The sequence below is a fragment of the Dromaius novaehollandiae genome, chromosome 4, assembly GCF_036370855.1.
Source record: "Dromaius novaehollandiae isolate bDroNov1 chromosome 4, bDroNov1.hap1, whole genome shotgun sequence".
Lineage (NCBI taxonomy): Eukaryota > Metazoa > Chordata > Aves > Casuariiformes > Dromaiidae > Dromaius > Dromaius novaehollandiae.
The window spans coordinates 11748418-11762063 of record NC_088101.1 but is presented as its reverse complement, the minus strand read 5'-3'; the positions used below and the strand labels follow the sequence as shown (position 1 = coordinate 11762063).

Here is a 13646-nt window from a genome sequence, read left to right as displayed (position 1 = left end):
AAACCCAGTGCCATGGCAACCACATCAGCCACACAAGCACTTCGGTTCTTTAGGGAAAATGAAAATTCTGAAAGGAAGCTGGGAGATAAAGGCTCCTATTCCCTGTTTCCCACTGTTAGGAAGTAATTACAAAAATACTTTAATCTGAAGTGCTCTCTGGCTGAATAGGTTGTCATTTTAAAAAAATACTATGATGTGAAGAAGAAAAAAACAGGAAAAACTTTGAGTATGTTAACGTGCTGTGTGACATTCAAGCTAAAGGTTGGTTGTCATCACTATATTATATGTGAAAAAAGTGCATGGAAAAAAATTATAAATGAATGAACGGAAGGAAAGATAAATCAAACTCTGTGTGACCAACTCAAGTAGGATATGATCCAAAACCTGCCTCATCAGCTTACTGACGTAAATCTGAGTCTTCTCACCGACTCCACTGGACTTGGACTCAGATCAGGCTTTTACTTTTCTGAGAAGAATTTGGATTTTATATACCATTTTGCATTTTATTTATTCCTGAGCCTGATTCAGAAGAACTTGCAAAGAAGGCCTCCTGGGTGCATATCTGATTCTAAACTCTGCAATTCTTTGCCTGTTTCTATTGTTCTTGAATGCTTTCAAGGAATAAGGTTAATGACCACAGATCTTGGTGATGTTTGTCAGTTTATTAACAAAGGAGAACACATTCTTTTCACCCAGTCCAGACAGAATGATATCATTATCACACTTTCAAAACCCTCCAACTCAGGCTTGTCCAGAAAGCACTTCTTTGCCTTCCTAACTGAAAAGCTATTTTGGTATTAAAATCTTTAAGATTTATTTAAACAATGTTTTAGCATGACTGCCTTATACTTTCTTTTCTTCTGGGTTTTTTTTCAGCTTTTTATGAATAGTTTGCTCTCTGTCTATACCCCAAACCCTTCCCCCATATGGATTTTTCATCTTTTTTCTCTTTTTGGACATTTTCTTAAACAGATACTATTTGGGAATAACACTCATGATGTGAACACTGATCTTGAGCACCTACAGTATTCAACTAAAATGAGAAGCACAGATGTTCAGTGTCTTTAGGATCAAGATTTAAATTACTGGGGAAGTCGAGCTTATGAAATCTCATCCCAGGGCAATCTGATACGGAAAAGCTGTTAGGAGACAATCACGCATATTTACACCCATGAAGAACTCTATAGAGATCATCCTGCTGTACGATAGGATTCCCAGACTATACCTAACCAGATGCTCATCCCAGATGTCTAAGAACAAACTTCCTGTGTCTTTCGAAAAACTGTCTCAGAATCTGTAATCCCTCCTGCTGGCCCGGTACAGCCTTCTCACTGAGCATCGACACCCATCAACACAGCAAGCAGAGCATTTTCAGCTCCCCAAATCGGTGACCCCATAGAATAGTCAAATACTATCGCAGAGCATGTATTTGGTGGCTGTTAAAGTTTAGAAGCCCTAACTGCTTCAAAATACTCTAAAATCAGCATGCTTATTTTCTTAGTCTGCTTCGCTTTGCACAACTACCAGGCACAGTTAGTGAGCAAAAAGGCTCCGGGGATGCCAGAAACCACCATCACACATTGAGTGGGGGCTCAAACTCTGAGCTGAGCTGCCTCCAGCAACTATCTCCACAAGCACGTGGCTTTTGACCACCACCTCCGTGCTCCTTCAGGTACTGCCGCCGTTACTTATAAAACAGATTCTCTCTCTTTGTCTCAGCTGCATGCTCACATAACGTACAGTGACAAACAGCTACAACCCCAGTCACTCAAATGCTGAACCATCAAATCTGATCTCCAGCCAGGTACAACAAAGTTGAAACCTATTCCTGGAAATGCTGAGGAAAGACTCTGAACACTTCTCTAAAATCTCTCTGTCCTGGTGCAGGAAAGCAGTTTTTATGGGGAAGCAGAGTCTCAGCGGAGCAGATACGCAGGGAACAATCAAGCTATCATCAGAAAGAAAACACATTACCTATGCAAGAGTGTGCTGCAAAGGGAGAGTAAAAACAACAGGCGAAGTTGGGGAGGAAGGACAAACAGGACACTGGAGGGAGGAGATGAGTATAGCGACCCTGTGTTCTGCACTCCAACGTTTGTGTCCTGACCTGTCCTTTGCAGCGTGCGTGTCCATAACCTTTTTAGCTGGGGGAAGAGGGAGTGACTGAAGGTTTAATTGCCATTCTCTGCCATTTTCTTGGTTCAGCTCCCTGGGATGCAGCTCAACTGTACTCTGAGGGACAAGGCAGTGAACACCCGTAAGGCACCGGCAGCCCCCGAGGGCCTGCCTGGGGTGCAGGTGGCAGAGCAGCGCTTCCTGGCTCGGCCCAGCGCCCTGGCAGAACAGCATGGAGTTACATCGGGGCACAAGGACCATCTCAAACCATCCAGCAGGGTTTCTGTCCTGTAGGCTGCTGCCCCACAACATATGCTTGTATTAGCAGGAGATGCCAAATCATAGAGAACAGCTATTCATATGGCTTCTACAGTATTTCAAATACTTATATGCTATTTTCAGGAACAGTGTAGAACCTTGCATAAATCACTTCCACAATACAATACCAGACATCTACAATGCTAAAAAGTAATACTTAGGAAGAGCATGGCGTTATTCTTATTTCAACCTAAAAATAACTTTGTTGGGTTAAACATGGCAAGCCATTACAGTCAAAATAGGAGTTTCCTCTTTTTCATACTGCCAGAGTAATTGATGGTCAGAGGCTATTGGTTGCGGATATAATACCTCCTCCGTCTGTTCATCTATCACCTTTTCTAAAGCTGAAAAGATTCATTAAGATTGCTGGGCTGTTAATCCCCACCATCAGTAAATGCATTTATGGGATGTCTTTCTCCTCCAGCACCAGCCAAAGACAAGCTTGCCTCTTTAGCTAGAAACTTCTGTGAAATTCAAACATCCCCACGTTTCTCCATATTCCTGCTAAGCTTAATGACAGGGTCCTCTGTGGTTTCAGCAGTTCTGTCTCAACTAACTGGCACTTGCCGTAAGCATGCACTTGTTAATTCATACTCTGCTATCAGGTTCACGATGGTTGATTTCTCATCACTTGAGCAGAAATATGCATTTTAAGCAATTTTCTCAAATTCAGACAAAGATCAGGACAGTGCATGTATTTTGCATGTGTTGTATGGCAATCCTAGTTCCAGGCCATGATTACATTAAACATCAGGAGCAAAACAGTTTTCACGGGGTTCTCTATATACCTCCTGTCTGATCCAGGTCTTTGCAAGGAACAATAATCATGACTCTTACATTACCAGGAGAGAAATCCACTTGACATTTATTGATGCTGTATTGCACCCTACTATATTTAAACGGTTCTCAGGAGCCGTGGCATTCCAGGGAAGGCCTTAGCAGAAGCCTGCAGAAAAAGAAGAGCTTCACCTGCCCAAAAGAAGTAAGTCAAGCTCAGCACTTCTGCTCAGCAAACAGGCTCAGTGCAACAGAGACAGCAAGTACCAATTTTTTTTTTTTTTTTTTTTTTTTAAACTGATCTTATCATTAACTAGTGGGAACATACTACTGCTGAAAGATCCTTCATTGCCTCACATTAGCAGAGAAAAGATCAGGTCCTGAGAAATACCGTAAAGCAAAAACCTTTGAATTAGCATGTACACTACCAGTACAACACAAAGAATCACTGCTGCCACCAATTTGTCAAAATATGGACAAATTATCCACATTTTCCTACTCTTGCAGAGTGAGGACAAAGGCAGGTGGGGCATTCTACAAGCATAAAACAACAAAGGAACCTCTCCTGCCATACGGTAGATAAACCTCCCTCTTTACACCAGTGAGCGAATGGGGATGTAGGTGGCTTGCCCAGTGCTCAACACGACAAATACAAGAGGAACAGCTGAACAGAAGTATTCACTCTTAGCACCTTGGGAGCTGCAAATCCCTAAGCTTCCTAGATATGCCCTGGAGAACAACCAGATTCTCCAGCAGATGATTCAGAATAAAAGTCTAACGGATTCCTGCACTGAACTGCTATTCCAGCCCAAACTGGATCCTCCCCACTGTGAAAATTCCTGTCTGTCCATTTGTTCAGTTTTACATTAAACGTGAATATTATAAGCTGCAGAACAAGGAAAGAAGGTAAGAGATTGACCAAAAATTGGCAGTGAAACTCATCTACCAAAACAGAAAGAAAAAAAAAAAACCACACACAGAATGCCTGGAATGCATTACCATAAAATTGGTGTTCATAACTTAAAAAACTAACCAAACAAATACACCTCATACACCTCCCCAATACTGTTTTTGAAATATCTTCTAAACTTTACTGTAGTAAATCTAAATACACTGTCCTAGCTCTTGCAGATATAAGGATAAGAGATGCCATCTGCCTAATATCATTAACTTTAGGTGAGTAAAGGGCATTTCGAAATGCTCAGCATGCAACTCTGACTCACTCCCCCTCAAGTGACTTGACCTCTTTAATTACATTGTCAATTATGGCAACTCAAAGCTGGACCAGTCACTGACACTTTACCTAATAAATAAAAATCTGCTTATAATGGATTTACCAGGGGGACACTTCAAATTCATATGGGAAATCCAGGGAGAGCATTTCCATTAATTGTTGCCTTTTTATACCCCACTCTTTTCAATCATTCTGGTGTGAACAGGATCTCCTGTGTACAAATGGCCCCAAATATTCGGTAATGGCCTGAGCAGCTGAATTGTATGGACACTGCACATAGCTCCCACCGAAGGAGGCAGCTCCTACTCCCCTAGGAAGCGTGTATATCCCTTGAGCAGCCAGCCACGATTCCCCCACAGCTCTGGGTATGTGGAGGGCTGGGAGAGGGAGAGGAGAGACCCAGGAGTCACTCCATGCATGGCTTTAGCCAGCTGTGTGCCTTCAAGGTGGCTGCACTTTTCTGTGCAGCAGACTAACCCACGGGGGAACAACACGATAGTAACTTCCCAGCAGAGCAGCTGTGATTCTTGTTGGCAACTGATTGTTTTACTCCCTCTCCTCCCACTGCGAGGTGTCTAACGATTCGACGCAGAAGATGGAGCACCCTGCATTGCTAAACGCACCCCATGCTGCCTCAGTGTGACACCGGTCAGTCATCATAAGCACTATGCTGCTCCTCCTCTGTTTGCAAGTTCTGGCTGTATGTTTGTCAGAGGACAGGCACTCACGAGACAGCCAGTGAAGAAATAACTATTTCAGAAGTAGTTTTCAAAAACTAAAGACTTTGGATAACCCATCCTAATGGGATACCAAGGAGCTGTCTGATTTCAGAGTACAGATGCTCACATCTTTCTGAAAGTTAAATTTCTTCAAGGTGTCTAAATTGGCCATACACACAAAAACAATCAAAATACCCCCAAAGCAACAGGAAAAAAAAAAAACCAAAGCCTCCCCGCCCTCTCCAGTTCAAAGGATATCTGTGCCATCTACTAAAGGCTCAGTCTTTGTTTTGTGTTCCTAACTCCATAACTTCAGAGAAGATGAGTCGATAAGAAAAATGCATGTGCTATCTTATCACTTCACTCCTTGCGTTTCTTTCTGATGTGTTCACCTTCCTTCCTATCTTCTAGGAACTGCCTGTTTTGAGAGGCTTTTTCTTGTGCTTAATGAAACAGGATGCGGAGGAAGTATGCAAAGCCTTTCAGCCTGTGAAGATGTGGAAGATCCCCAGCACTCAGCCTAGCACAGACAGGCAGAGGGAAGGAAAACCAAGCCCTATCCATAAATGCTAACAGGTTAGTAATCCTACAGGATTCATCAAATAACTGAGACAGGAGTTCCCATCTAATTTCTTGGATGTTTCATGTTTTTCATTCGTTTTAAGGAAACGAATCTCTACACAAAGCAAATGATGAAAAAAATACTGTGGTGCACGCCATATGCCGCCATTCCCTAAAGAGGCTATAAATAGCCATGGATACCATAAATAGAAATCAGCACAGGGTTATATTGGTGCGAAAGTAGGAAGGCTCACACCCATAGTATCTGAGAGCTTGAGGCATTCTAATGTCTTCTGCAGAAACCCTTTCAGATCTATCGTTCCCACCTTTCTAAGAAAGCTCGTTTCAACTCCAATTTAATCTACTCCAAATAACTTTCCAATAAAGGGAAGCAGGAGAGAGAAATAGCTGTATCATAAACGTATGTCTATTTCTACAAGAAAACAGTACATGAACTAATAAAAGCTGCACTGTATTGTGATCACTGCTAATATCTTGATCTTAAGCTGGCAATTTCCTCAGCTTAGAATTCCTATTCTAATTCTATCTGATGAGCGGTTTGAAACAATGTCCAACAATTTCCCAAACATTATAAAATACTCCAGGAATACCAGATGTCCTGTCAGACTGAAAGCTTCCTTTGTAGAGCTGGAGTTGGAAGCTTTTTGGACAATAACATCTGACAAAACTGTGCCTTCTTGTAGAGAGAACACAATGCAGTATATCCTATTTCATTATGGTAGAGGAATTTCACATAACGCTTCCCAGTTCTTATAACAACCTCACTAACAACAACAACTAAAAAAAATGTTAATGTCTAATTTGCTGAGCCATCGTACTTCATTGCTAAAACCTTGGATTCCTGTCTGTGTTGGCTAAAGATGCGGCTGACATTCTTAACCACTAACAGACTGTACTCTGCATTTCTGCCTCTGGCCAGAGCATTGGGCATGCAGGGCTGAGGCAGAGAAGATCTGGAAGGATTTTAATGTATCTATATGTAATAGGCTGTTCAACCACTGCTAACTGTTTCATAGTGTCATAATATCTGAACGCAAATGTGTTTAAAAGCTCTGAACTGTCAAAAGTGAGTTAGATTTCCTGTGAAAATGTGTAATGCTTCAGGCTCCATGGGCTTCAACAGCTTGCCTTCATCATGATATTGCTTGTATCTTAAAATGCATCTTGAAGATGTAAGGATAAAGGAATTAGGTCTGACTGTTTTCCTGTGCCTACTCTCAGCTGAGGTAGAAGACTGAACTACAGTGCAGATGGGACCACAGACTACTTGGAAAGTGTAATAGGAACAGGCTTTATCCAACTGAGCATAGTCAATAATTGGGTGTAGTCAGTAATTGGGTGCAGTCAATAATTATGAAAGGTGGCTAAAAGCCAAAGAATCATGTCAGCTGAAAAGAAACTGGGAAGGAAAATTAGCCAGCTAACTTTTTCTCATTGAATGACAGGAAAACCTTCCAGTTTTCACAACAAACTGGGAAGTGGTTTACATCACAGCAATGTGAAAAGCAGACCTTTAGACACAACTGGAAGTTAAAGACCACTAGTAGCTCAGCTCTGGAAGAAAAGTCTTCAAACACATTTTAAGAAACTCTCTTGGGAGAATGTTCAAAATATCCAAAGCAGCGGATATACCTACAGCACTCTCACAAAAGCAAGACCATGCCTGGTCTCGCGGGTATGCCATACTGTTCAAGTCACTATTGCCAGGATCACCAAGGTAGCTCATGGTCTTATGCTTGTGTTGTTCAGAAGTTCTCTGACCATTTTTAAGCTGAAAATGAGCCGTGTAATAAGCAGCATATCTAGCACATCAAACTGTCTGATGCGGCAATAACCAAGGGGAGTTTTTGCATGTATAATATTCACTGAAAGGATGTTAGAAGTCTGCTCTAAAGACAGACTTTAATAATACTTGCAGGTTTGTTCTAGCTCAGAGGCACAGATAGGGACATGCAGACCACATTCCCCAGATGTTCCATATCAGTTCACAGAAAGGGAATTTATTAGCAAAACCAAAACTGTGGCAGGATCCAAACATAAGAAAGCCAAAAAAAACCACATGACATTGTTTACTCTATAGTGCCAATTCTTTAACGGTAGTTAAGAGTTTACCCAAGAAAAAAACTCAGCAAGTAATGATCCGATTTCTTACAGGAGAAGAGTGCCTTTAAAATACTGCCGCAATCTAGGAAGTATACATCACTTTCCTACAGTGATAAGCTGGATGTTCTATGGGACAGACCATACTCTTGCATCACTAGCATCTTTCAACTAGATATGGTTACTCATGTGAATGAACAAACTGGTGGCTACTCTTTCCCCTTTGGGAAATTCAAATTCAAAAAAATATCAACAAGTTAGCTCCAAATACAGTGGTGTGGAGGAGTGGAACAGGTTGGTGAACCACAATCAGCAGTGCCCAGCTCTCTAGAGCATGAGCCAGGCTTCAGAACATGCTCAGAAACATTACACTACGTTCAGCTGTTTACTGTCCAGTCTTGTACTCAACTGGTAGACACAAATACCTCTCTCCCCTCATATCCACTTCCATTTAAAACAAAAAGCTGTACTTCTTCCAGAGTTGTATGGGATACAGCAAGTTGTTCCTTGAGAACCGTCTCGGAGAATGTGAAGGGTGCTAGAGATGCTTAACTCACTGAAGCAGACCGATCTTCTGAAAGACTAAAGAAAGCTTGAGCTATCTGAAATAACTCTCTATTCCTACACACCTTTTCAGAGAAAGCAACTCCCAAACCACACCAAACACATTAAGTCCATGAGGACTGGCAATGAGGGAGTGCTTCCTCCTCTCTTTTCAAGTATTTGTATCTAATGCTCGTTCTTCATGTTCTAGTTCTTCTAATTCCTCTCAAACCCTTAAAAGGTGCAAGAACTTGTGAACACAGGAAAGTCCAAGAAAGCACAAACAGGAGTTTGAGAAGTTGAGAGATGTCAAAAAGAAAAGATTGAACAGTGAAGGAGATGGAGCTGCTCTTTAATATACAACACTGCCTATAATATCAAAACCATCCGGGTTCACTATGCAATGTGTTGGCTGATAGGGATTTGTATAACATTTAATGGGGGGCGGGGGGAAGCATACAATTGAACAGATTAAACTACACAATAATTATTTTCAGATGGACTAAAGACATTGTCTTTAAGACTAAGAGGAACTCTTGGATATGTCAACATATATCCAACCAGGGCAACTGTTTTCAAACTGCATTAACTGCAACCTGTAGAAGGCAGGGAGGGGGAGGCAGGGAAATGTCAGTCAATGGCACAATCTAACTATTACTCAGAAAAGATATGAGACCTAAATTTTAAACAAAAGTTGTGCAGACAAGCTAGCCTTAATAACAACACAAGGTATTAAAGTCACATGAGTATTTCTATTAACATGTAATAGCCCACAATATCTTACTGAATTACGTAGAGCTGAGACTTGCTTCCAGTTAAATCAATGTTAACTTTGTCCTTTTGTCTAAGGAAGAAAAACCCAAGCATTTTGCAACATTTCTTGGAAAAAAAAACACATGGCTAAGTTCTGTTCTCCTAGATACATGCACAAATGCTGCTCTTAGCAGAGAAATTGCTCTTAGCATATGACTGATGACATATTTCAGCAAAACGTTTACACGTTTTATTTCTCAACCAGCTCAGTCAAAACTGCCGCTTTCAAAAGCTAATATAGGGTATAGTTACCTGGAATAGACTTCTAAACAAGCATGCAGATGTACTGTACCTTCCGTATGGACATCGGGGAGCATGTCAGTGGGATGCTGCACTACAGCTGATCTCCTGTACACCATGTGAATTCTTCCCTTTTCCTCATCCATTTGCTTTCCTCTTTCCAAAGGCTCAATGAAGTATTCATCCTTATCAGTTCTTATCATTCCAGCCTGGTAAGGAAAGAGAGAAAGCATACAATTACGTCAAGAGTCTACGGACCTGGCCTCATGCTTTAAGAACAAACAAACATCATAACAGGTGAAGTATAAAAGAGCGCTTTACTGTACCATAAAAAGCAAATTACCACTGAGTGCCTTTTATGTGGACTTCTGGCCAGGTACGATATCCCTCTGCATTCTGAGGATTTTAATCTGGGCTGAAGTTTATGTTCAGAGGCCTTAAGAAAAGATCACGTCTATGTATGAGATAGATTACTCCATCAAAAACACAACTAAGACCAAGGTCATATAGGAGTTTGTCATTTGTATGTTATACACAGCTATTTTATAATTTAAGTGTGGCATGCTGAGCACTGCTTACTGCAGTGCAAATCTCTAACTCGCATGTATTCTGAATCATTTAAATGCTCCGGCCCTTCATTTTATCTCATTAAAATCAGTAGAAGCCATATGGTTTCATACTTAAACAAATGCATATTGTTCAGTCCTGTAACTATGTAGCTATTGACAATTCTTTAAAACCCTTTCTCTTTATGTCTTCCTCCTGAAAAAGGGCTATGGAATGGGTTCACAGACAAGGCAGATTTATCCTGATGCTTACTACAATTAAACTCACTGGATTAAGTCACACTGTGAAAGTTCAATTTAAGGGAAAAGAGACTCATGGTCAGGAGGAAAAATTTCTCTGCTGACACTTGAATATAAATCACAGTAAATAATGGTGAAGAAATCTGGCAATACACTCAAGGAAACAGTCACTTAAAAAACCCTTAGTAAAGGCCTTCAGTTCTGAAACTGCCCTTAAGTCTAAGGGCAGCAAGACTATGCTCTTTCTGACACAGGTCGCACAAGAACATCATATAGGGGACAAACAGACAGAGAATATGTGAAAATACTGGAAAAAGAAACCCAGTAGTGTATGTATTTGGAGGGATCTCTAAGTTATTATCAAATGCATTCAAATACAAAACATGAATATGTATGTAAAATCCATTAGAGGAACCACTGATGAGTATGATGTCTCTGACTTTCCTTTTATAAAATGTTCTTCTCTTCTCCCTCTTCCTGCAGTATGACCATTTCACTCGCAAAGAGCTGAACTGCAAGTATACAGATAAAGGGGTGGCTACCAGGGCGCTTCTTGCCGTCACCGGATCTCTGTGACTCGGATGCCTGTCCTGTCATTACAGGAGACGGATGGAGAAAACCAGCAGGTGCGCTGCACGCAGGAGCCGTCCCTGCACCACCTCTGCCGAGGCTCTGCCATTGCCCACATTGGCAGGTGCGAGCTACGTGAGAACGGGGAAATGCCCCCACAGCCTGCCTACGGCATGCTATGACTTCTGCAAACGTTTCATCCTGGAGTCAAAGCCTGTGCTCTGCTCGGCTAAAAACGAAGGTACGCAAAACCGGCCGCTCTCACTCCTTCTAAATCACCCTGCCTCAGTTATACAGGTGAGCGTTAGAGACAGTCTTATACGTAATCCGTGATGTGACTCCAGTTGTACCTTAAGGTACAGTTGCCACTTGCTATTTCGCCATGCAAAACGAAAGGTTTTGGTGACTTTTTCAAGTGTTAAAAATAAAATCTGGCTGTAGCTAGCCCTGACGGACCTCCCCCAAAAGGTGGAAGTCATGTCGATCTAAAACAAAGCATTTTATCAACAAAATGGCATTCCAATCTTGGATGCTGTTGCAACAGTTTAATATCAGCTGAGTGATGCATTTTTTTTCATTAACAAAAATGCATCCGCTGATGAAACTATGGAAGCTAAAGGCTTGACTAGGAGTCTTGTTTCTTTTATGCTGCGTCAAGGGTCTCCAAGAAACCCCAGCTGTGGCCAGGGATTCCTGTATAAGGCCCTGTAAGAGCACATTGATAGTGGGGGCCACAGAGATCTTGGATCTCAGAATCTGAAGGAGTGACACAATCCTGATACCTGTGCAAACTGCCTCGGGGCTCCCCCAGCCCATGAGGGCTAGTTACAGTCGCAAACTCGAGCTTTGAATGCCATCAAACTCATTTACGACAATGCTGAACAGATCTTCTTTGGGAACAAATGGACATTATTATAGTCTAGACAGAAATCATTTGTCAAATACAAGGAGACAAAATTATGAAGGTCTAAGAGTTTAAAAATTAGTATTTTAATCAAAATATCCATTCAAAAAAATCACAAATAGTATTTCACCACTCGCTTTCCCTGCTCCAACTGTTTTCTTACATCTAGTCACCTTTTCAATTAACATATTTCTTCAAATATTAGTTAAACTACATAAATAAAAATACTACATTTTCTCCTTTGTTTTCATTACATGAACAGCAGTAATAACTAAGATTTTGGGCTGGAGTAACTCAGGTTAGCAGCACAAATCAGTTTTTCATGTGGCTACTGCACATTATTAGATTGGGAATTAACAAGTCCCTTTGCATGTTAATGGCTTGCTTGCTTGCCATTTTTCTAAGCAAAAGTGAGTTTTGTACCTGCAGTTGCTATGTTACTGGTATAAGACCTTATCTTGGCATACAAGTTTTGTGTAAATAACCGATTTTCTGTGAAGCTGTTTGCCTATGACTTGGAAGTAGCTCTATTCAAGGAGCACACTGTTCACAAGCAAAGCTTGGCTTCATTTTCCAGCTTTAACGTATGCTTTTTCTTTTCTGTGCTAAATCTACAAAGAAGAAAGGAGTCCACAACTGTATTTCTGAGAATGGGTGTGCCTTTCTGTGAAAGGCATATAAGAACAATTTGCAAGCATCAAATACAGTTTCAACTTTTACAATCCCCCATAAAACACTTCAACAGGCCTAACACATCCCACCCCCCTTACACCGTAACTCATTATCTATACCTCAGAAGATTCCCCCTAACTTTACAAATGCTGATAACCCTTCCTTATTAACAGGAGACATAAATTATTAACAGGAGACATAAATAGTTGCTATTTTAAAAGTCTAATTACTAATTAAAAGGACAATACCCAAAGTGAACATCTCATTTCGCCTAATCATGCTAAACTAATCACATAGTTCCCATGAAAAAATGCAAATTTAAGAAGTATAAACATTGAGATAAATGGCATAGTTTCAAGGTGACTTGCCATGCAAACCTATCTGGCAAAACAGGCCAGCACCTACATCTACAAAGCATACTCTATCCTAGCTTGTTACTGCCTGGCACGATTACTGCAGCACACACCAGATTTTTCTTTAGAGGATGCACAGCAGCCTCTTTGCCTTGGCTCACGTCTGGAATTACAGACGGCTAATGCAGCATCCGCAATTTAGAATTAACAACGCAATCCTAATCAAGCGGTTTTTATCATTATAACCTCTTCCAAGTGCCCCCAACCCAGTGCCAAGCTACCAGTGTGTTCCCAGTCCCATTGCTGATGATAAACTGTTACTGAACAACTAAAGCAAATGGCAATAGAAGCTGACTCTGTAAGCAGCCTGATCTTAACAGCTCCTTTCCTCCTAGCTAGATCCCACTACAGTCAGAGTTATACTGACCTATTTTTTCTACAGCTTTTATGGCTGACTATTTATACAGATATAGGGTGTACCTCTACCTTTTCTTTAGCTCTATGGAAGCAGTCACCTCCGCTGATTTCAGTGGATTTAATCTCTTCTGAGGTGTGAGCCCAGAATTTCAAATAAATGTGTCGCAAATAATCTCTCAGCAAAACTTGCAAATGGAGCTGAAGGGCTGGATTTCCAACCACTCATCACCAACACGGGGCTCCTGGAAAACTCCGTATCCAGCAGATCTAATGCAAGACCAATGATCTGACTTTCAGAACAACTAACAACCTCCCTCTGGCACAGCAGACACGTTGATTAAAAATACACAACCGTCAAATAACTCACACAGACTGAAGGCAGCACGCGCAGATCCTTTACCAAACACAGCGATGTGCTGTTTGGAGGAACACTGTTCCCCACATTCCCAAAAGAGAAATGAAGAACTAGAGTGGAGACCAGGC

The 13646-nt window shown here is 41.3% G+C and overlaps 1 protein-coding gene across 6 annotated transcripts in view; it reads right to left on the bottom strand.

Moving 5' to 3' along the window:
• The window catches only part of ADAMTS3 (ADAM metallopeptidase with thrombospondin type 1 motif 3), a 186020-nt gene that overhangs the window by 86250 nt on the left and 86124 nt on the right, over nucleotides 1-13646 (bottom strand). For all 6 annotated transcript variants that reach the window (XM_064510417.1, XM_064510418.1, XM_064510419.1 and 3 more), the window contains one exon: nucleotides 9494-9650. In XM_064510417.1, coding sequence (XP_064366487.1) covers nucleotides 9494-9650 — 157 coding nt within the window. The remainder of the gene's footprint in view (nucleotides 1-9493; nucleotides 9651-13646) is intronic.